Source organism: Erpetoichthys calabaricus, chromosome 9, assembly GCF_900747795.2.
Source record: "Erpetoichthys calabaricus chromosome 9, fErpCal1.3, whole genome shotgun sequence".
Taxonomy (NCBI): domain Eukaryota; kingdom Metazoa; phylum Chordata; class Cladistia; order Polypteriformes; family Polypteridae; genus Erpetoichthys; species Erpetoichthys calabaricus.
In genome coordinates this window covers 125,241,812-125,263,177 of record NC_041402.2, presented here as the reverse complement: position 1 = coordinate 125,263,177, position 21,366 = coordinate 125,241,812, and the positions used below count along the sequence as shown (strand labels likewise).

General features: G+C 36.6%; 1 protein-coding gene across 1 annotated transcript in view; it reads right to left on the bottom strand.

Annotated features, from left to right (window-relative positions):
• The window catches only part of utp4 (UTP4 small subunit processome component), a 62,725-nt gene that overhangs the window by 39,691 nt on the left and 1,668 nt on the right, over nucleotides 1–21,366 (bottom strand). Inside the window, 8 exon segments of the mRNA XM_028810124.2 lie at nucleotides 571–641; nucleotides 644–661; nucleotides 5,366–5,537; nucleotides 5,768–5,979; nucleotides 13,742–13,831; nucleotides 13,903–13,987; nucleotides 16,696–16,887; nucleotides 17,838–18,003. Coding sequence (XP_028665957.2) covers nucleotides 571–641; nucleotides 644–661; nucleotides 5,366–5,537; nucleotides 5,768–5,979; nucleotides 13,742–13,831; nucleotides 13,903–13,987; nucleotides 16,696–16,887; nucleotides 17,838–17,996 — 999 coding nt within the window. The 5' untranslated portion in view covers nucleotides 17,997–18,003.

The window sequence follows — 21,366 nt, the reverse complement described above, 5'->3', positions numbered from 1 at the left end:
CAACGCTGCAGTGTCAAGCCTAAAAAGTTACTTACCTCACACCAAACAGTAATATACAAATATTTCTTCTTGCATATTATATTAGATTTTAGGAACTAGCACATTTAGAGTTATGCAACACCACCAGACATTAAACTACCCAAGGTAGTATGTGGACCTGTTTAAATCTCTGCATTTAATATATGCAAATTATCTAATTCATGCATTTTTTAATTTAAATAAGGCCAGTGTTCTGCTGGCATACAGGATCTAGAGTTCAAAGTTCACAGTAAAGTCTAGGCACTGTCGATTTTGAATTTGCATGAGCTCTCCATGTCTACATTGATTTTATCTGGATATTCCATTTTTCTCCAACTAAACTGACCCAGTCGGAGTTAGTGTGCTCTATGACAGACTTTTGCCTCGTTCACAAACTACATACGAGAGTTTTTCATGAAATGGGTTGGAAGAATTTAAATAATAATTACAAAACAGTGACAAAACACCAACATTTCTCTAAAGATTCCAGAGGTAAATTAAAAAAATAAATTGGCTCCAAAAGAAAAATGTCTAAAAACTACACATTCTTACATGTGGAAATGTCACTTTTCTTAAGGCAGTGTCATATGACTTTTCTTCCACTTTATCCAAGAGGGGTCGAAAACAAGGTGTGTGTCCAGACCTGATTTAAAAATAAATAAATAAGTTATGTGAAGACTAGTAAAGTGTATATAATTTTAATCAAATATTTCAATCAATACATGATAATGTTTAAAATTTAATACAAGTACATATTTAAATGAAGTGTGTAACAATGTATTATTAAAAGCATAAGGAAAAGGACTGACGGTAACTAAGGATTAAGTAAACCTGGATTAAAGCTCGAGTATGTGGGGGTTGCCTCATATTAGGGGAACTACTAAAATAATTACTAACACATCTTAAAAACACAAGGAGAAACTAGTGTGAAAGCCCAAACACCCCTACTATGAAGTGGTGATATGTTCAACTGGAAAACCGTAGGACACCCCTACTAACAAAACGATGTATAGAATAATGGAAGAATCAAATGCATACAAAGTTACTGGTGGCTGATAATAGAATTCTGCATATTAAGAGTCAGATGATGTGATGAATTGTAATACTGATTGCTTACTCCATGGATTGAGACATTTCTGCATATCTATGTGCAAATAAAGAATCATTCTGCATTTTCATCTGGTCACCATGAATGACTTCTTTGAAAACTGAGGAAAGTTTTTTCCACAACATAATTTGGTGAGCCAGGTAGGAGAAAGAAGAGGCTTGAGTTTCTAGATAGCAAGACAATGCTCTGAGAACTGACACAAACGTGCGGCCCTTTAAAGGTAAGCATTTTTGCTATTAAATTGTTTTTCTGTCAGTTTTACAAGGATTTTGTCCTGCTAAAGGAGACACAGTAAGAGCCCTTGAACTAAAAACTGCTGAAAGAAAACTGAAGGTGTAGAACAGAGGGTTCAAACTGAAGGATTATTGTAAGTAAATCTGTAAATAAGGGAAAGCCTATAGTGTATTTATAGGTCCGTATGCTACTGCCCAATATAGAAGAAGTGTAAGTAAGTAGGCGAAAGTACTTGAGTACTGCTTTATTGTGGGCTTATTTTTCCAGTTAACCTAGTGAGGGGCTGAATTAGAGGCAAAAAAATCCTGTTTAATCCTGCTCCAGTGGGTTACTTGGATCATCAGTTCATAGTTGTAAGGTATTATTGAGCTAATCAGTTTGAAAAGGCCCAGAGTTGGCTGATGAGAGAAGCCTTTGTGAATTACACTAGGCAGCTCCACTGGAGTGAATGGAAAGCAGGTGAAAAACCTACTGAATACTGCTCTGATGTGAAGGTCTGATGTCTTTAGGTTCCTTTGGTAAGGGCTATTGTAATAATAGATTACTAAGAAAGAACTCCGTTGTCCTCTGGGTGAAAAGTATTTTGTCCTCTGGGTGAAAAGTATTTATCTTGGTAATGGCTATTGGATTAATAGGATTACCCCAGTAAGCGTTCCTTCTGGAGGAAAGCAACCCAGGATTGAATGCTTACTACAAGGCAAGGTCATCTCGGGATAGCGGATACCCACCTAGGGTTAAATGCTTACTACAAAGGAAACTAAAAACTCACTTTGGTGAAGTTATCCATGGCAGGCTCCAGAAGGAGCGTTGAATGTCTGTAGCAAAAGTCTGCTTTGGTGCCAAAAATTTTAAGGAAGCATTCAATTAGGGAGGGCAGAATTAATAGGTCACTCAAAGGAGGAGTGTAGATTTAGTTGTTTAAAAAAAAAAAAAAAAGGTTACAGTATAACTCTGTGTTTAAAGGACAATTAATGCAGGGGTCCAGAGAGAAAGTGTGTGGGTTTAGAGAAAATAAAACTATATGTCCTCTTTGTACTTGTACAGGTTTTCCAAGAAAAAGAATTGAGCTTAGCTTAAAAGGAAATATTGTTATTGTTATACATTTTAAGGTTTATGTTTTCTGTGTAGTGATTGTGTGTTTTCATTGTGGCTAAGTACAGTAGACACCGCAGCTTGTGTTTTTGAAGTCATAGCAACGATCAGTGATTGACTTCAATTGGCTATTTGTTTGTTTGTTTTAACAAGCAGAGTAAGAATTAAATAATAAAAATAAAGGAAGTTAACTTACTCTTCTCTGGAGCTTTTTTTTTTTGTTTGTTTTCTTTTGTGTCAAGCATAGTGTGTACCGGTAAGTACATAGATTTCAAACATGCAGAAAATTAAAAGAAAATAAATGTGTGACTATTATGACTGAGAAATTACATGTGTAAATTGAGGTTGCAGGTCTGTAAAAAGTGTAAGAAATGTGCAGAGCAGAAGACAGATCTTAAATTTGGGAAGGAATGCATTTAAGTGGTATAATCACAGTAATATCCGGTGGCTGAAAGAAGGTCCAGGAAGCAAAGATGTTGTGGTATTATCAATAGCAACAGTTTAAGTGATAGTGAAGTAGGAACTATGGCAAGATTCAAGATATTATTAACACACTATAATGAGGGGATTGGCTAAAATAAAAAGAACCAGATTTACTGTTAAGTTGCACAAGTGAGGAAATAGAGCAAGCGAGTGACTGGGGGTTGTAAGAGAGATCAAGAGGATGCATGAAAGGTGAAAAATGACGCTTTATTATAAGGTGACATGTTGGGGGAAACATGTTACAAGTGATTAGACCATCTTGAAAGAATGCTCCATATGTTTCAAAATGTTGTTCTGTGACTAAGAAATGACGTGTGAATGGGACTATTGTCCTAAAGGTTCTAGCATTAAACTGAATTTTCGAAGTGTTTGATAATATATTATGTACACAAATTTTGAAAAATCTGACAAATATCCCACAGCTCTGTATAAACCTATGTTAAAATGAGACTTGAATACTATACGTGTAATATTTATTACATCTCCACTTTGCTTATAACAATGTTTAGAAATGAGTAAAACATCTTTCCTTCAGACTGTGATCAAGTTTCAGGGAAAAATGTTCTTTTGATAATAAGATGTGAGGAGACAATTTATTTCAAGAATAACATTGCTATTGGTATGTGTGTGAGTGTGAGGATGTGCATGTGTAATGAACATGGGTAAGTCGAAAAACTATTATTAAAGAAGTGCAATATGGTGACGCAGTGGTTCGCTCTGCTGCCTGGGAACAGGAAGTAAAGGTTCAGTCTTTTAAGTTCTATGTGTAGAGTGAAATAAATGTAAGCAAGAGTAGAGTGTGTTTAAATGCTTTAAATAGCAGGTGCTAAATAATAATTTTTAGCATGTTGTGCAGTATGTGAAAGTGATCTCTGTGACTGAAGAGCATTTCAAGGAATTTAAGAGAGTTTGGGATTATGTTTTGTTAAAGACAATGTGCGAAAATATATGATGTTGTTTGAAATGATGAAACAATTGAATAAAGATGCACATAAATTTATACTGTATGTTTTGAATTTAAACTTATGAATATGAATAGGTTCAATAGAATGTTTCCACATTTAGTATAAATGTGTGTGCTCTTTTCTTTTGAGTACTGGCCATACTCAAATGGAAGAAAGTTCTTTTTGTTATCTAAGACAGCAAAGAAGCTGGTGACGAGCATTGGCTCAGGGGTAGGTAGTGTTCCATACTAAAATATGCTGTACAAAATGAAGGTTAACTAACAAAAATGGTAGACTGCAATTTTCACTACAGAATTAACACTCTGGAAAACAAGCATTATACATCTCAGAGGATAATTAACGAAAAACTGTGCATGAACAACTAGTCTTAACAGGAAGTTCAGGGTAAAAGAAATTTATATTATTAAGCAAAGTTCAGTTTTATATATTAGAATATTTTCTTTAAAGTACTGTATGCAATGGTGTGATGCACTAACTATCCTGAAAACATTTAAAATACAAATAGATTTTAAATGATAAGGCATTTGATAATGTGAGATGTTGATTTCTTTTTCCATCACTCCTTGTTCATAAGTAATTTGAATTTTTTAAATGTGAAAAAGAATGTTAGAAGGTTTAGCTTTATTCCCTATAATATGAAACATTCCAGACACTTTGTTAAAATTGTGAAGCCATAGGAAGAAATACGTGTGTCAGTTTAATTAGTAAAATATTAGCTTAAAGAAAAATAGCTGGGATATGTATAAAGAAACCGTTTAGCTTTTAAGAGTAAACGTTGAGAGGACATAATAGATGTGCTTCAATATAATTTCTACTAATCTATGTAACTATTGAAATAATTTATGGGATTTAATGTGGGAAATGATAAGATATATTTTCTGAGAATTATCCTGTTAGTCTTAGACATGGTGGAAAATAAATTTTGTAAATGATTTAAATCCCAAAACTGCATATACAATATCTTGTATTTAAAAAATGCAAAAAGGGAATGTGGAGCTTAACTGTTTAGCTCATTTTGAACTCATTTCTACATGAAGAATTCACCAGTCCACAGTGTGGCATAGTTCCTTCATTTCTGCCTGTTATGCTGACTGAGAGATGTTCTCTGGAGAAAACTAGAGTTCTATTGGCATCCACAGTGAACACAGAGACAAAAAAATTGTACTTTAGAATAACCAAATAGACTTTCTTAATTTCTGCAGGAACCTCTACAGAACATGGCTCTTTAACTAGTAACCTTAACATCATTCTGTTAAGAAAACTTTCTTCCAGTAATAAAAACTTCAGGACTAAGCATGATAAAAGAATGTTATTTTCTTACTTACATAGTAGTTTATATTAAGTATACTTTAGTATAAGGAAGAAATACTATGAGTTCTTGTAATTTAATTGTATGCTTAGTATTGTTAAAAAGTATTATGCTCAATTTACAATAAACCAAAAATTGGCAGCAATTATTACTTACCACCTGATATTAAAGCAGTCCTTGTTTCAACTACAGCTCTGACATCATGCGTATGGTGTTTAAATGTTCTTGTTCTAACCCACTGGTAATCTCCACTTTCAATTGTTGTAGGCAGCAACTGAAACTGAACAACTGTTCCCTCAGATGTTCCAGCAAGAATGCTGTCCTCTTCCTGTGAAGATTTAAATATAAAATAATTTCTAATTACTAAATAAACAAAACTCTTAGGATATGATATTGCTTTGAGTAATTGGAATAATGTTATTCATTTTATTTTTTCTCTTGTACAAGCTTTTTAATCTGTACTGTTGAGAGAGAGACAGATGGATTACGGAAAAAACTTAAAACATTCTCAAGTATTATTTTAAACAACAAAATAAAAATAATTTCAACACGACTTACCTCAGATACAGAGAGTGACAATACATCACATTTGGATATTAAATAGGATTTAATTAAAGTTCCTTTTTCTGTATCCCAAAATTGAACCTTGCCTGCGGAGTCTGCACTAACCACCATGTCATCTGATAAATAAGCAATACTCCAAACAACACACTCCCAATTACGGCAAGCAGCTGCTCCACGGTCTACCAAAATCCTCTGAACTGCATGCCCTGTAAAGGGTGGGGGAAGAACATTCAGACAAAATGTCACACTTTGAAATGTTTTTCTATTCCTAAATATGCAAATCACATTAATTTATAAGGATAAGCTAATGTTTAGGCTTATAAATGTTAAATAATACCAAGCAAACAGTAGAGGTGGAAAAGCAAAGCAACTCCTAAACTGAAACCCATATATCTTTAAATCATGATTACTCCAATGGTCCCTATCTACAGTAGACAGGTAAGCATCACAATGAGTCAAGTTGCTTTTATCTTAACAAATGTCTAGCTTTGCATAAGAATACCCAGAATTACCACAGCCAACTTCTGCAATTACGTAAAACATTTTGTCTGAATGAGTAACCGAACTTTGTCAGTACAGTGGAACCTCGGTTAACGACCATAATTCGTTCCAAACCTCTGGTCGTAAACCGATTTGGTCGTGAACCGAAGCAATTTCCCCAATAGGATTGTATGTAAATACAATTAATCCATTCCAGACCGCACGAACTGTATGTACAGTGCATCCGGAAAGTATTCACAGTGCATCACTCTTTCCACCTTTTGTTATGTTACAGCCTTATTCCAAAATGGATTAAATTCATTTTTTTCCTCAGAATTCTACACACAACACCCCATAATGACAACGTGAAAAAAGTTTACTTGAGGTTTTTGCAAATTTATTAAAAATAAAAAAACTGAGAAATCTCATGTACATAAGTATTCACAGCCTTTGCTCCATTTTAAGATCTCTCTAGAGATGTTCAATCGGATTCAAGTCTGGGCTCTGGTTGGGCCACTCAAGGACATTCACAGAGTTGTCCTGAAGCCACTCTTTTGATATCTTGGCTGCATGCTTAGGGTCGTTGTCCTGCTGAAAGATGAACCGTCGCCCCAATCTGAGGTCAAGATCACTCTGGAGCAGGTTTTCATCCAGGATGTCTCTGTACATTGTTGCAGTCATCTTTCCCTTTATCCTGACTAGTCTCCCAGTCCCTGCCACTGAAAAACATCCCCACAGCATGATGCTGCCACAACCATGCTTCACAGTAGGGATGGTATTGACCTGGTGATGAGCGGTGCCTGGTTTCCTCCAAACGTGACCCCTGGCATTCACACCAAAGAGTTCACTCATCAGACCAGAGAATTTTCTCTCTCATAGTCTGGAAGTCCTTCAGGTGCCTTTTGGCAAACTCCAGGCAGGCTGCCATGTGCCTTTTACTAAGGAGTGGCTTCCGTCTGGCCACTCTACCATACAGGCCTGATTGTAACTCTTTAACTCTCTCTGTGATTGGTGGATTGCTGCAGAGATTGTTGTCCTTCTGGAAGGTTCTCCTCTCTCCACAGAGGACCTCTGGAGCTCTGACAGAGTGACCATCGGGTTCTTGGTCACCTCCCTGACTTATGCCCTTCTCCCCCAATCACTCAGTTTAGATGGCCGGCCAGCTCTAGAAAGAGTCCTGGTGGTTTCGAACTTCTTCCACTTACGGATGATGGAGGTCACTGTGCTCACTGGAATCTTCAAAGTAGCAGAAATTTTTCTGTAACCTTCCCCAGATTTGTGCCTCTAGACAATCCTGTCTCGGAGGTCTACAGACAATTCCTTTGACTTCATGCTTGGTTTGTGCTCTGACATGAACTGTCAACTGTGGGACCTTATATAGACAGGTGTGTGCCTTTCCAAATCATGTCCAATCAACTGAATTTACCACAGGTGGACTCCAATTAAGCTGCAGAAACATCTCAAGGATGATCAGGGGAAACAGGATGCACCTGAGCTCAATTTTGAGCTTCATTGCAAAGGCTGTGAGTACTTATGTACATGTGCTTTCTCAATTTTTTTATTTTTAATAAATTTGCAAAAACCTCAAGTAAACTTTTTTCACGTTGTCATTATGGGGTGTTGTGTGTAGAATTCTGAGGAAAAAAATGAATTTAATCCATTTTGGAATAAGGCTGTAACATAACAAAATGTGGAAAAAGTGATGCACTGTGAATACTTTCCAGATGCACTGTAAATATATTTTTTAAAGATTTTTAAGCACAAATATAGTTAATTACACCATACAATGCACAGTGTAATAGTAAACTAATGTAAAAACATTGAACAACACTGACACCCAGGCTCCCTGCTCAGCTGCACGTGATATCTCTCTCTCTCTCTCTCCCAGCAGCAGCATGCGAGCCCCCTCTCTCTCTGTAACATTGCAGTTTGCGCTATAGCTTTACAACTCGATCGCTGTATAAACAGTTTTTTTAAATGAGTTTTAAGCACAGGGAAAAAGGAACATTTGAAAAAAGAGAAAAGTAACGTTGCAACACTTTCTTCTCACCACTTTTCACTTGCTTAGAAGCCATGGTTAACTGCAAAAGCACACGAAATACTGTAGAGCACAAAGAGTTAACAGGTAAAGCACGCACGTCTAACTGAGAACAATGAACAGGGAGAGGCTGAACATGTGCTTAAATACAGTAATCGGCGCGTACGAACCGGAAGGGAAATGAAATAGATCACAAACAGTTCACAGCGAAAGCACGCACGTCTGACCAAGAACAATGCAACACATGCAGAAATCATCGGCGCGCACAAACCGAAAGCAAAACTGGCTTGTTCGTATACCGAGCGTGTGGTCATGAACCGAGGCAAAAGTTTGGCAAACTTTTTGGTCGTAAACCAAGTTGTACGTGTACCGAGACGCTCGTGAACCGAGGTTCCACTGTACTGGTTTTTTGGTATCACAACAATAAAGAAATAATCTAAAAGGGAAAAACAGACTTTACATGCTTTATGAAGCTAATCTACATCTCAAAATTCCTTTCGTAAAGTGAATTTTTGTATTATGAACACCTAATTGCCACTCATTTAAATAAAAACATTTTAAAAGTTCTCCGCCTCAAAACTAGCGTACATTTTTGCTGAAATAACACCAAAATACAAACAAATTGAAAGCATTAGTTTAGGAATAACATTAGTCATGAGGGGGAAAAGAAAAAAGAAAAAAAAAAAAAAACAGTAAAACTAGGGGTCGGGACAGAGGGCCATGACGGATAAGAGAGAACAGCTGCTTTAAAAATGATATACAGTAGATAAATTTGACAATTTGCTAAGCTTAGTTACAAAACTAAATTAACAAAACATAGTATTAACACGATTAATTAATTCATATAAGATTGTAACAACTTGTGTAATAAGCAAATACAACTCAGAGGCACTGGAGTTTTCCGTTTTATTTGGGAGTCTTCGATCCATAACAAACAGTGCCCTGTCTTATACTCCGTTATCTGGGTTACAGAGCATACCTCCAAAGTAATAAACTTTCCCTACCAATCAGTTTATCTTCTGTCACTCAGGTTCTCTTTTTCTCTATACCACAAACACTCCTGCTTATTGTCTCTTGACTCCCTACTCAAAAACTTCCTTCCGCCACACCATCCTTTTTCTCCTAACTTCTCCTGTTACTCATATGCTAAGAAGACATGTCCAACCCTTACAGAACAGAAGCTCTTCACCCAGTCCCATCACTTACAGCACTCATTACACTCTTTCTGCTCCTGCACAGCACATCACAATCTGCCTGCATGTCACAATTTATTAACATAACAGAATTTAAAAGAAAATTACAATAAAAAAAGAACATTAACATTAATACAGAATAACATTACTGTACCATCACTGGTTTCTATTTTCAACATGTTTTTTTCAATTTTGTCAGCATCACGCTTTACATAATTTACTGCTGTACTTCTGCCATTTTGTAGATGTTTAATAATTACATTTTTTGTGACAATTCCAAACACATACAGTACGTTTATTGGCCATAACAATGTATAGTAGTTTAATTATAACAAAAGAGAAAAGCCATGAAACACTATTAAAACCAAAGGTACATAACAGACACTGCGATTTCAAAATGCGGCATATCACTTGGTGCTGGGGAAGAACACTACGTGCTAGCACAAGGCAGAGTTGTTCCAATGTGCATAACTTGCAGCGTACCGCATGGCAATAGTAGCACAGTAATAGGTAGGTGCCCTGACACTTAATCGAGTGACAGATGATCAAGGTTTTACTGTACTGCCATTCATTAAAAACTTTAATAAAAGTTGTCTACCTACACTTTATCACTTCAACTTTCACATTCAAAGGAATATTCTTTTCATCTTACTTGGGCTTTTCCAACTATTGTATGGAGAAGAAAAAAAAAAAAAAAAAAGGTCTGTGGTGATACGCAATTTTTATTAAATAAAAAACACAATAAAACACATAGGTGGCTCTGGAGTGATGATGGTGAAATTGGTTGGCCATTCAGCTACTTGCGGATATGTGTGGCAGCCATTGAGAAAGAGAAACAGAGGTTAATGGAAAGAAAAATTAAAGGAGAGTGAGGACTGGGAAAAGCTGGTGCAAGACCGTCCAGGCAAGTAATGATGGAGTAGTCCCAAGTGCAGGTGGCACTGGAGGTGCAGGGTTTCTCCTTCTGAGCAGTTAGGGAGCAGGAGTGACCAACCAATCCAAGTATGCTCCTGCTGGAAGCCACGTGATGGATGGCAGCAGTAGGAATTGGTGCAGGGCTTATGGAGTCCCTGCAGATACGAAGAGCTGGCAGCAAGGGACATGAGTTGGGCTTAGGATATCACAGTTTTGACCAGCCGAGGTGGCTGGAGTGTAAGCCTATGTGAAAATTGACTGCACTTGTCAATGGACATCTCTGTAGAGTGGGAAAACCTGCAGGGGTGAGCAGCAGGGACATAGTTTTTATAAAGAGGCACCAAGACTTGTAAAGGATTTTAGAGAGAGTAATCTACAGATCTAGCTCTGCCTAAGTCATCAGAATGCAGCAAAGTGTGCTTGGAGCAACTGTGAAGAGTTGTTAGCTATCATGTTGCATGTTGGAAAAATTTCAGCACTGTTGTAGTTTGTAAGATACCATAGATTATTGAAAGTCTCTGTTTTCACATGGTAAATTTTCATAAAACAGTTGTTTGTGAAATGGAGAAAACCCATATTCATTAAATTTAAAACCCTTATTGTTTTCATGTACAGCACACAATATTAATAAAATTCTACAATCCACGTTTTAAAAGTGAAATTAGTCTCTCCTCACTGTTAAGTAAACTTTGCGGAATAATCACCAATTTTCAAAACCCTAATTTCAAATTATTTCAGAAATAACAGGTGCGTTACAAATGATATGTCATTAGTTTTAAAGATTGATAGGAGTGCTTTCAGCCTGGCATTTCACAGTACAGGTAGTCCCCAAGTTATGGACATCCAACATACGACTTAAGAACGGGGCCACAGCTTCTCCTTCATCTGTCTGGGGGACGCGACACAGGCTCCTCAGTAACTGCCGCTCCGTCATCTTCGGCCTGGGGACGCTGCAAGCGGTGGCGGGAGAGGGCAATTTTGCTGCTTGCACAGTTTAGTGTCCCTCTGGCGGTCCGGCTGATGTTCATTCTCAGTAGGCGGCTGGGTGCGCGGCAAGTGGTGACATGGGGTCCATAGTTGCCGGGGCCACAGCTACCACTTGTGTGCAGGATGGAGGCTTGATGGGGCGGTTCGTCGCCCGCCCACCATGCTGCTGCAGCTACTGATCCTGACTGGACGGAGGCTGGATGGGGCAGAGGGGAGAGTTTCACTGCTTGCCCACCACACAGCCTTGCAGTGCCCCGTTTGTTCTCAGTGGGCAGCTGGTGATGCTACAAGCAGTGACCCTGTTGTGGCTGAACAGAGGTCACAGAGGGTGAATGGGGCGGCAGGGGGCAGCATTGCAGTGTGCCTCGGGTGGCTGCCTGTGGAATGGGGGCGGTGGTGGGTGATTCACTACCCGCCTTTGGCCATACCCTGTTCGTTCTTGGTGGGCAGACGCTGCAGGCAGCATACTGTATGCAAGTGGAGGTGACTATGTGGTGGGCAAATGGTGAATCGCCCCTCGCCGCTCCCATTCATTCATAATAGCAAGCCTGCTTGTACCATTACGTACACAGCAGGAAGTTGTCTCTCGTCAGTACACCACATGTGCTGACGAGGGGTGCCTTCCTGCTGTGATAGCGTGTACAGTGCTGTGCAGAAGAGCTCATCTTAACCTTTTGTCTTCACCCTTCAGCAATGTCTCTGAAACACAAACCTGATGCAAGTGCTGGTGATACAATAAATAAGAGAAAAACCATCACCATGGAAAATAAAGTAGAAATAATAAAAAGTTCAGAAAGAGGTGAAACTCCATCATTCATTGGCAGAGCACTTGGTTACAGTCGGTCAACAACAGCATTTATTAAAATAATGTACCTGTTCCGACTTACATACAAATTCAACTTAAGAACAAACCTACAGTCCCTATCTCGTACGTAACCTGGGGACTGCCTGTACTCTGATATTAGTTTTAAATCATTTAGCTAATCTGCAATTTGTGTTTGACTTCCCTTTTGCTTGTTACTGGATGTCTTGCATGATTTTTGCTGCTCATCAAGCTCCATTACCCCACCAGGAACACAGGCTCAGACACATGGGGCTACTATAAACTGGTTAAATTTATATTTGTCAAATTAGGGTGGTCTTATTATTTGCATCTACCACTTTCCCTTTCACGGTTCTTAGGTGATCCTGAAGTTAAGTAGCTGATCAAACTAATACTTAAAAATACTATAGTCTCTCAAATTATATTTTAAAGTTTACAATTTCAAATTTACAATGCACTACACAGAGAGAGCCCACAAAACTGGAGAAATTTTAGATAAATTAAATAAAGATAATATTCAGAATAACCTATAGTAAATAAAGCAATGATTTACAAAGTGAAAACGATATGTTCTGTCAAATATCTGACATTTCAATGTGAATACTGCGAGTGAACTACGAATCAATGCCAAGGCAGATCAACAAAAACACTGTACACTATGATTCAAGCACACCAAATCCAAAAAGCACTTTAAACAAGATAAAATGTATTGTAATTTAAAAAAAGACACACAAATGGTGAATATACAAATTCCATAAGGACAGCAATTACATTTGAATCCAGGGTGATGGATCCATGAAACAGGAGCAATAAGCACCGCATTACAATGCCTTTCGCTAAAAATGAGTATGAGGTACAAGACAGTTTTCACTCTCAATAACTCCAGGCAAAAAAAAAAAAAAAAAAAAGTATTCTGTCAACCTAAAACTACTCCATCCGTCTCAAAATATGCCAGAATGGAAATTATACTAGCTAATGCGCCAAGTTAATTGGGCAAATTCAGGGAGTACTCCAGAAAACAATATTCAGGTAAAATTAACCAAAAGACAACACTCAATGTCACATTCTCACGAGCATACTGAAGGATATTTAGAAAATAGCCAGGAAAACTGGCAAATATCATAGTCTGCAATAAGATGCGGAGTGGTGGCTCTGAGGCTAAGGATCTGCGCTGGTATCCCGAAGGTTGCCAGTTCGAATCCCCATCACTGCCAAAAGAGATCCTACTCTGCTGGGTCCTTGAGCATGGCCCTTAACCTTTAATTGCTCCAGGGCTGACCGTGCGCTATGACACCAAGGGGTATGCGAAAACTAACAAATTCCTAATATAAGAAATTGTATAATATTGTATAATAAATAAAGAACAAAAAAGATGATAATGAACTATACAGGAAACCAAACAGCTCAAACACAAACGTCTCACTCTAACTTTATCTTATTAGCTGAAAATTACCTTTAATTGGGGGCAATGCGAGGTGTGGAATCCCATACTAGATTACTGATAAGATTTACTTCTAAAATATTACACTTACCTGATTTCACATCAAAAATCCGAATCATATCTATTGTTCCTGCAGCAATCAATGCTCCAGATTTATGCCAGGAAATAGAAAGGATGCGACCTAAAAAAAGCATCTGTGTTAGATTGTTAAAACTACCAAAATTCAAAGTTAAAATACAGACTGTAAATTACCTTTCTGTCTATCTAGATTCCGTTCAAACTGTATTTTCCCTGGAAGAAGTTCAAACACTTTTACAGACCCATCTTCGCAACCAACCTGATAATAATAAAACATAAGAAATAGAACATAGAAATGCTAATGATTAGCAAAGATTGATGAAGTCACAGGTGCAAACAACAACAATGAATGCACAACAGAGCAACCGCTTCACTGACATTTTCATTTGTCTTCTCACTAAGAAACATTTCTTACAAATGACCAGAACAATTATTATGACACTGAAGAAAAACTGGTCCCCTCTGGGATTCAGCATTGTCATAATTTTGATACAATTAACAGGAAAAACTCAGTAAAAAAAAAAGTGTGAACTGAAACACAAAATAGCAAAGGAGATTTAAACATTAAGCTTTTGCAATATTTTAGAATTTCTTAAGAGAATAAAAAGACTTCACTAAACAATGGTAAACCAATGCTACCAACCAAAATTAAGAATGAGCACTGAAAGTGAAACCAGAATAAAAATCTGGAGCAACAGGGGATCAATAATTTAAAAAGAACAAACCAAAAGAAACTCCCACAGCATATGAAGCTGTATAAACATTAACAAGGAATTCACAACTTCCAAGCTGACTGCATATTAATAGCAAAAAATTAAAGAATTCACATTTTAGTGATGATCAAATTGCCACTGCTTTCAGCATTCAGATTAGACCCATTTATAGTCATGCCCATGTTCCTCAAAAACCCCAGTGACCTTAGCTACAGTAATTGGGCTAATGTCACTAAATGCTTTCAGCACTGCTCCTTCTGATAAGTTATTTTTTCATCAATTTAATGGGTTTTCCCAGAGAGCATACCAAGATAAGGTAATTCTACACAACATTACATGCCAATGTTTCCTTGTAAATTTTCAAACTGCTTGAAAGAACTGTTCTAAATGAAAGCCTGCATGTACCGCTTAGTTATATCTCAAGATCTTCATTATAACATATACACTGCACTGAAATGTTTTAACTTGGCAGCTCTCCAGAGTGAGACACACTGAACTTACCACCTTTATTTCACTGCATCTTAGCAGCTACCAACATTAATGGAATGTTTAATATGGTAAATTCATATTTCATGTGCCTCTCCCTAGTTGAAGAATGAAGGAAAAAAAATCTTAGAGCAACTCATCCTGAATAGAATCATCTGCTAACACACTTCAGGACTTGTTTAGGTCTCCAGAGTCTCTCAAATGTATGCTTCAGCAACCTAATTCATCATTTTGCTTCCTTCAGAGTCTGTCCAGAGCAAAAAACATCAAATCAGATTAAATTTCCACATAGTGCTCTGCTACCAGTAAGACCACAATTAACACAACAACTGACTCTATAATGTTAGGGATAAAGACACATTTTCCCTTGATTTACTTTCTACTCCTCTGTTTAAAATTACAAAACATACAATTCAGACGTGATTAAAGTGCACACTGCAGATTTTAAGGGAATTTGCATACATTTAGGTCACAGCATGTAGAAATTAAAACACTGTATAAATGGTCACTCCATTTCAGGACATCATTATGTTTGGGACAGTTGGCATCACAGGTGTGTTTCATTGCTTTGTTAGTGCAGGCATAAGAAACCTAGACTTGATTCTACCTACTAACTACATACAGAATCTGTAGTTGCCATTGTTCAACACAGGACAAGAGCTGTGCCACTGGAAGGCAAAGATGCCATCATGAGGCTGCAAACCAAAAATAAATCCATTAGAGACATCAGTAAAACCTATTGATTACCTAAAACAACTCTCTGGAATATCATTAAGAAGAAGGATCGTACTGTTGACCTCAGTAATCACAAAGGGACTGGTAGGCAAAGGAAGACCTCCACTGCCTATGACACAAGAATCCTCACTATGGTAAAGAAAAAGCCCCAAAAACCTATCTGACAGCTCAGAAGCAGTGTTCAGGAGGCAGATGTGTACTGTATGTAACAGATACTACTATCTGCAGAACACTTCATGAACAGAAATACAGAGGCCAAACTGCAACATGTAAACCACAAGTTAGCCACATCAACCGGATGGCCAGATTACAATTTGTGAAAAAGTACTTTGTAGAATTCAGGAAAAAAGGTCTGGAGGACAGACATCACAAAGACTAACCTGTATCAGTGTGATGGCAAGAGCAAAGTCTTGAGATAAAAAGGAACTGCTCAAGAAATGGAGGACCATGTTCAAAAAGTGCTGCCATTTCTACATGGTGTGACTGAAATGTATGCAAATGTACTTAAATTAAAGTCTGAAACGTGTCATTTAATCATGTCTGAATTGCTTGATTTGTAATTTTAAACTGTGGAACAGAGGGGTAAATCAAGAAGAAATACGTCTTTGTCCCAAACATTATGGAGGGCACTGCATCTTTGTGAAGGTCTCCCTAAATAGTTAGTACACGTATACACAAAAACAGGAAATGTTTAGTTCTATTAGATCACAGTATTCAGACAGGATCTTTTTAGCATAAATACTTGCCCAGAGCCCCTCTTCAATAAGAGGATGATAGACCTCTTAGCTAATGCAACAGCACAACCTTTTTCCCTACCAGTTTAATTTTAAAAAAAAAAAAAAAAAAAAAAAAAAAGTTTCAAGGCATGAATTTTAGTTGCGGTTACCAAGGTTATGTCCACCTCAATCAACCCTAAAACTTGCCCACAGTCCTTTTCTAGAAAATGATAAGGACATATAGTGGCATCTCACAGCGGGTTCTTCTCATGAGCTATGTTTTCACCATAACACTGTCCTAATACAAATGGACGTACCGCCAAGTGAGACTCTTCAGCATTACAGGACATGGACCAGATTGGTCCTCCAAAAGCATGCAGTTTGTACTTGGGGCAAAGTTTTTGAAGATCAACTTCCATAATTTCTCCACTGAGGCTGGCAGTGAAAAGACGATCATGCCCAACCCAACAAATAGCCTCGATTGATCTTGAATCATTGCCTGGGATAACCTTTGGAAAAAAAAAGAGTGGCATCAAATACCTGCATCAAAAAAAGCTTGAATGCAAGATAGCAAAAATAACTGAAAGCTATGTGAATTTAATATTGAATTTTATCCTTTTGTGGACTGTGAATAAGTTAGTGACACTAGCATAATTTAATAAACAGTGAATCACAAACAAAAATCAACATTAAAAGTGATGCTCTCCCTAAATCCCTTTGCCCACTTCAACTATACCATGATGAACGTTACCAAGAATTTCTAAATCTCATCTAAGACATTTTTCCTTCTCATAAGTAATTAAAATATTCTAAATACATTTCACAGTGTGGTCTAGTTTTATTTTAAATATAGCTCACTAACAAGAACAGCATTCACCTTTGTTTTTGACTTATTTGGAAGAAGACAGAATAAAACTCAACAAGATCAGAATGATGAGAAAATCTATACTGCAAGGTTTATCAGAAAACTTCTGCCAAAAATATGCTTCTTCTGAAAATTGCATTATAAAGTAAATAGGAATTTACCATTTGGCTTGAAGCGTTGCAAGATAATACTTAGATATTGAAACAAGCAAACATTCTTGGGTCTCCAAAACTATACAGTTTACGTTCAAAGTTAAACTGAGATAATTTCATGTGATTAGTTGTTTAGATTTTTACTGCTAAACATTTCAGAATGACATTTATATTTGATTGGTATTTTTAGAGGAAAAACAGAACAATCTAAAATGTAAAAAAGCAAATTAAGCATAGTCTAGGATGAAGCTCTTTAAGTTGAATTATGCAAGTGCATAGATATTTCACGTATCAACTAAGTTTAAAATGGAAAATTAATATACAACGCCATCTTAATACTCACTGACAACAAAGTTTTTCTTTATTTGTATAACAATGGCTATACAACAGATGGTTTCACAATCTGGATTATACTGAGTAGCATAGCAACTTGCTGAATTACCTTTTCCTGGAAGTAGTTGTTTGAAATGTTAAATATTTCTATAGACCCATCCAAACGTGCCAGAGCCAGTTTATCCGTGCTGCTGTTATAGGCCATACATCGAATTCCAGAAGGCATGTAATTAAAAAATTTGACTCTATGTACTTTGAACTCTCCCATTCTTCACCTAAAAATAAAAGATGTAATAAAAACATTAGAATTCTAAAATTAGGCATTCTGAATAGAAAAACAGATTATCCCACCACTTTAAATTGCTTCTGACGCACTAGTAAATATAAAAACGGATTTTCAAAAATCGAAATATTGTGAAGATTAAGCCTGCATTAAAACTGTAAACATCTCATACCATCTACTATTCATGGATAGTCAGGAGAACAGATCTTCATGAAAAATATTTTGTGTTTTGTGTTGAGTAAGATATTCACATTCATTTTTGTTTATGACATTCTCATAATGTGCAACATTACATAGAAATGTTTAAGGAAGCCAACATTGGTCTGTTATACTTTGACTTTCAATAGTAAGTCTGAGGATCCATCAGCTTGAATTTTTCTTCCCTCTAATCCTTGATCTTACAAACAATAAAAACTTTATACTTATATATTAATATTATATATGTATGTACTCAAATATAGTTTGGAAAGGAATAAACTGAATCAGTACATCAAGAGTGAGGAGGGACTTAGATAATTGAAGACTCTACTATACCAGAACAAATGGACTTGTAGCAGGAAAAAAAGACTGAATTACCAACCCTGAAATGTTGCAAACACATGATTTGATTAATTTTTATTTGTTCTACATCCATTTACAAGCTTATCATGCTTCACAGAGGATAGTAATTTAGTATAGTTTAGTATAAAAATGCAAGCAATATTTACATTGAAATTTGCAAAAAAATCTGGAGTGGTCTCCCCTAGACTTTTCTCATATACTCAGATATAGGGATGGATATTTGAGGAGTAAACCACAAGACAATGATTATATTTTTATATTATGTACAGTAAAAAACCCATCAACTACAAATCAAATCAAATGAATAATATTTTGAACAACTGTTATAAAAGTAAAGTTGAATAAATTAGACTCTGCAGCTTCATAAATAGAGGTTAAGTACCATTTCCAAATAATGGAAATAGCCCAAAAGTTGACAGAAATCTATGTTTTGTACCTAATACTTGTATTCAATATTTGGTTCACTTAAGTGAAAGCGTACTCAAATTATCGTGTTTACATGCACACATACATAAATCCAAAAATGGTATTTTCAGAGTCAGGGAGGTCTAAGATGTCGAGATTCATCAAAATCTTGACTTCAAATCTTTAGACGATTACAATACTTTCCCTATATGAGAAAGTAAAAAAAGATTATACACATACAATTTACAGTATATGATTACATTTTTGAAGCACTAAATATTAATAATTAAAAGAAATATTAGAAATACACTGTAAAGAACAGCAGCTCTCACATCAGAGAAAAGGGGGATAAACAGTCTACATACATTTTTTCTGTGCTTAAGCAACTAGTGTTGCAGCATTTCCTTACATACTTTAGCAATTCAGCATGAGACAAACATCAATGATGGATCAGTATTGTACATGGATCGTCCATGGTACTGGCATAATCACTAAAATGCAAGTTCACCAAGTCTAAAAAAATCTAGCAGCTTGATTTTAATACTAAGACCATTGTGGTATTTATTATAATGACAACCAAATCACTCATGAGAAAAAAAAAGAAACATTTTGCAAGCCTTCAGAAATTCCTGCGTTAATCCCCACAGTAGTACAGACCATGAATACAACACTGTGAATAGCATAGCAACATTCAACTGAACCCACAATGCAGCACTTTGTTGTGTATCTGGAAGTGGTGGTAGTAGTCTATGATAGTGATATATTTTTTTTTTTTTTAAATGATGTTATTCACCGGTACGTTGTACCTGCACCTCGGCCACATCTCTGGTTGTGGCACTGACTACATATTAAATCTTCTTATATAAATACACTACCATGGCAGTCCGTCTATCTGTCCAGGATTTTAAAATCACCTGTAGCTTGCAAACCGTTTGAACTACTGACCTGAAATTTGGTACACATACTACGTGACATCTACTATACGCTCTTTTTATTTTTTTGTAGAATCAATTCTCAGCAGCGGCCAGCAGGGCAGCCGTGTGGCGCATGCATACGGGCGCCATTTTCATTCCCTAACACCTTTGCCGTCACTTCCCCACCACTTCATATCTTAAATCATTCTTGAAGCAGATTGAAGACTTCAGTTCCAGCTTAAGTGAAAAATTATGGAAAACATTCCAAGTAATTGCAAAACAAACACTGACTTAATCAGTTTTAATGCAAAAAGATGCCAACGAAAGAAGAGAAGCGGGCCACTAGGGTGCAGAAAAGAGCAGCTGCTCAGGAAGAAGCAAGCATATCAACCTCCGAGCAAATGAAAACTAAACGTACAGAGAAAGAATATGAAAACTATGAATGCCCAAGTCAAGTGTATTCACTGCACATTATCATGCAGTGTGCCATTACTGGTAATTCCATAATCAATGTGTGTGGAGTCTTGGCTGTATTGTAATTTCATCGAGTGAGAAAATGGGTTTTTGCAAATGAATCTAATTTTTACTCCAATGGCAGCCTTGTTACTGACAAGCAGTGACTCCACACTTCTCTTCATAGGATTGCTTGTCCCTTCACTCACACACTTCAATCCTGCGGATTCATGACTGTTACAAGGACAATGATCAAGCCATTGACACTCAAAGCAAAGAATGAATTAGGAAAACTGCATTTGATGAAAACCATGAAAAAAGTTTGTAATTTTATTTACAACTAAATGAATTTAAATATTGATTGCTTTGTGGGACTACATAACTTTTTTGTAGAATGTACAGCTCATTATTAATCTGTGGTCAGTATTCTTCAATTTCTAAAATTATGTGTTTGTAATTTTAAACTATCAAACACAATATTTTGTAGTATGGTATGCCGACACAATAATGGAGCAGCTGCCTCACAAGAAGGAGATCATGGATTTGTGTCTGGGTCCTCCCTGCATGGAGTTTGTGAAATTCTTTGAGCAGTGGGTAAAGCAATATATAAATGTAAAGAATTACTATTATTATACTTGACTATTTGTCAATTTCAAATTTTAAACGTTACGATTTTTGTACCAAATTAACAAAACATGTAACGCTAGGACTCTCAGCCTCTATATACTTTCACAGTACCTCAAACTTGATCCAAATGCAACGTATGTATACTGCCACCTTTTTGTTCACAAAAAAAAAAAAAAGGTACTACTAATCACACATGTGGTGATTTAAAATGAACCTGTTAAATGCACTTTGTGATGTGCCTGGGTCATATGACCAAAATATTTATTTTATTTCAAAAGGGAAACAAATGGTATTGTTAATACTGGCACTATTTTGTTTTTATGCACTTTCAGATGTGCCTAGGTCAGATATGAACAAAAGGTGGAAAAAACGTATTGCTACTAACTGATTCTGTT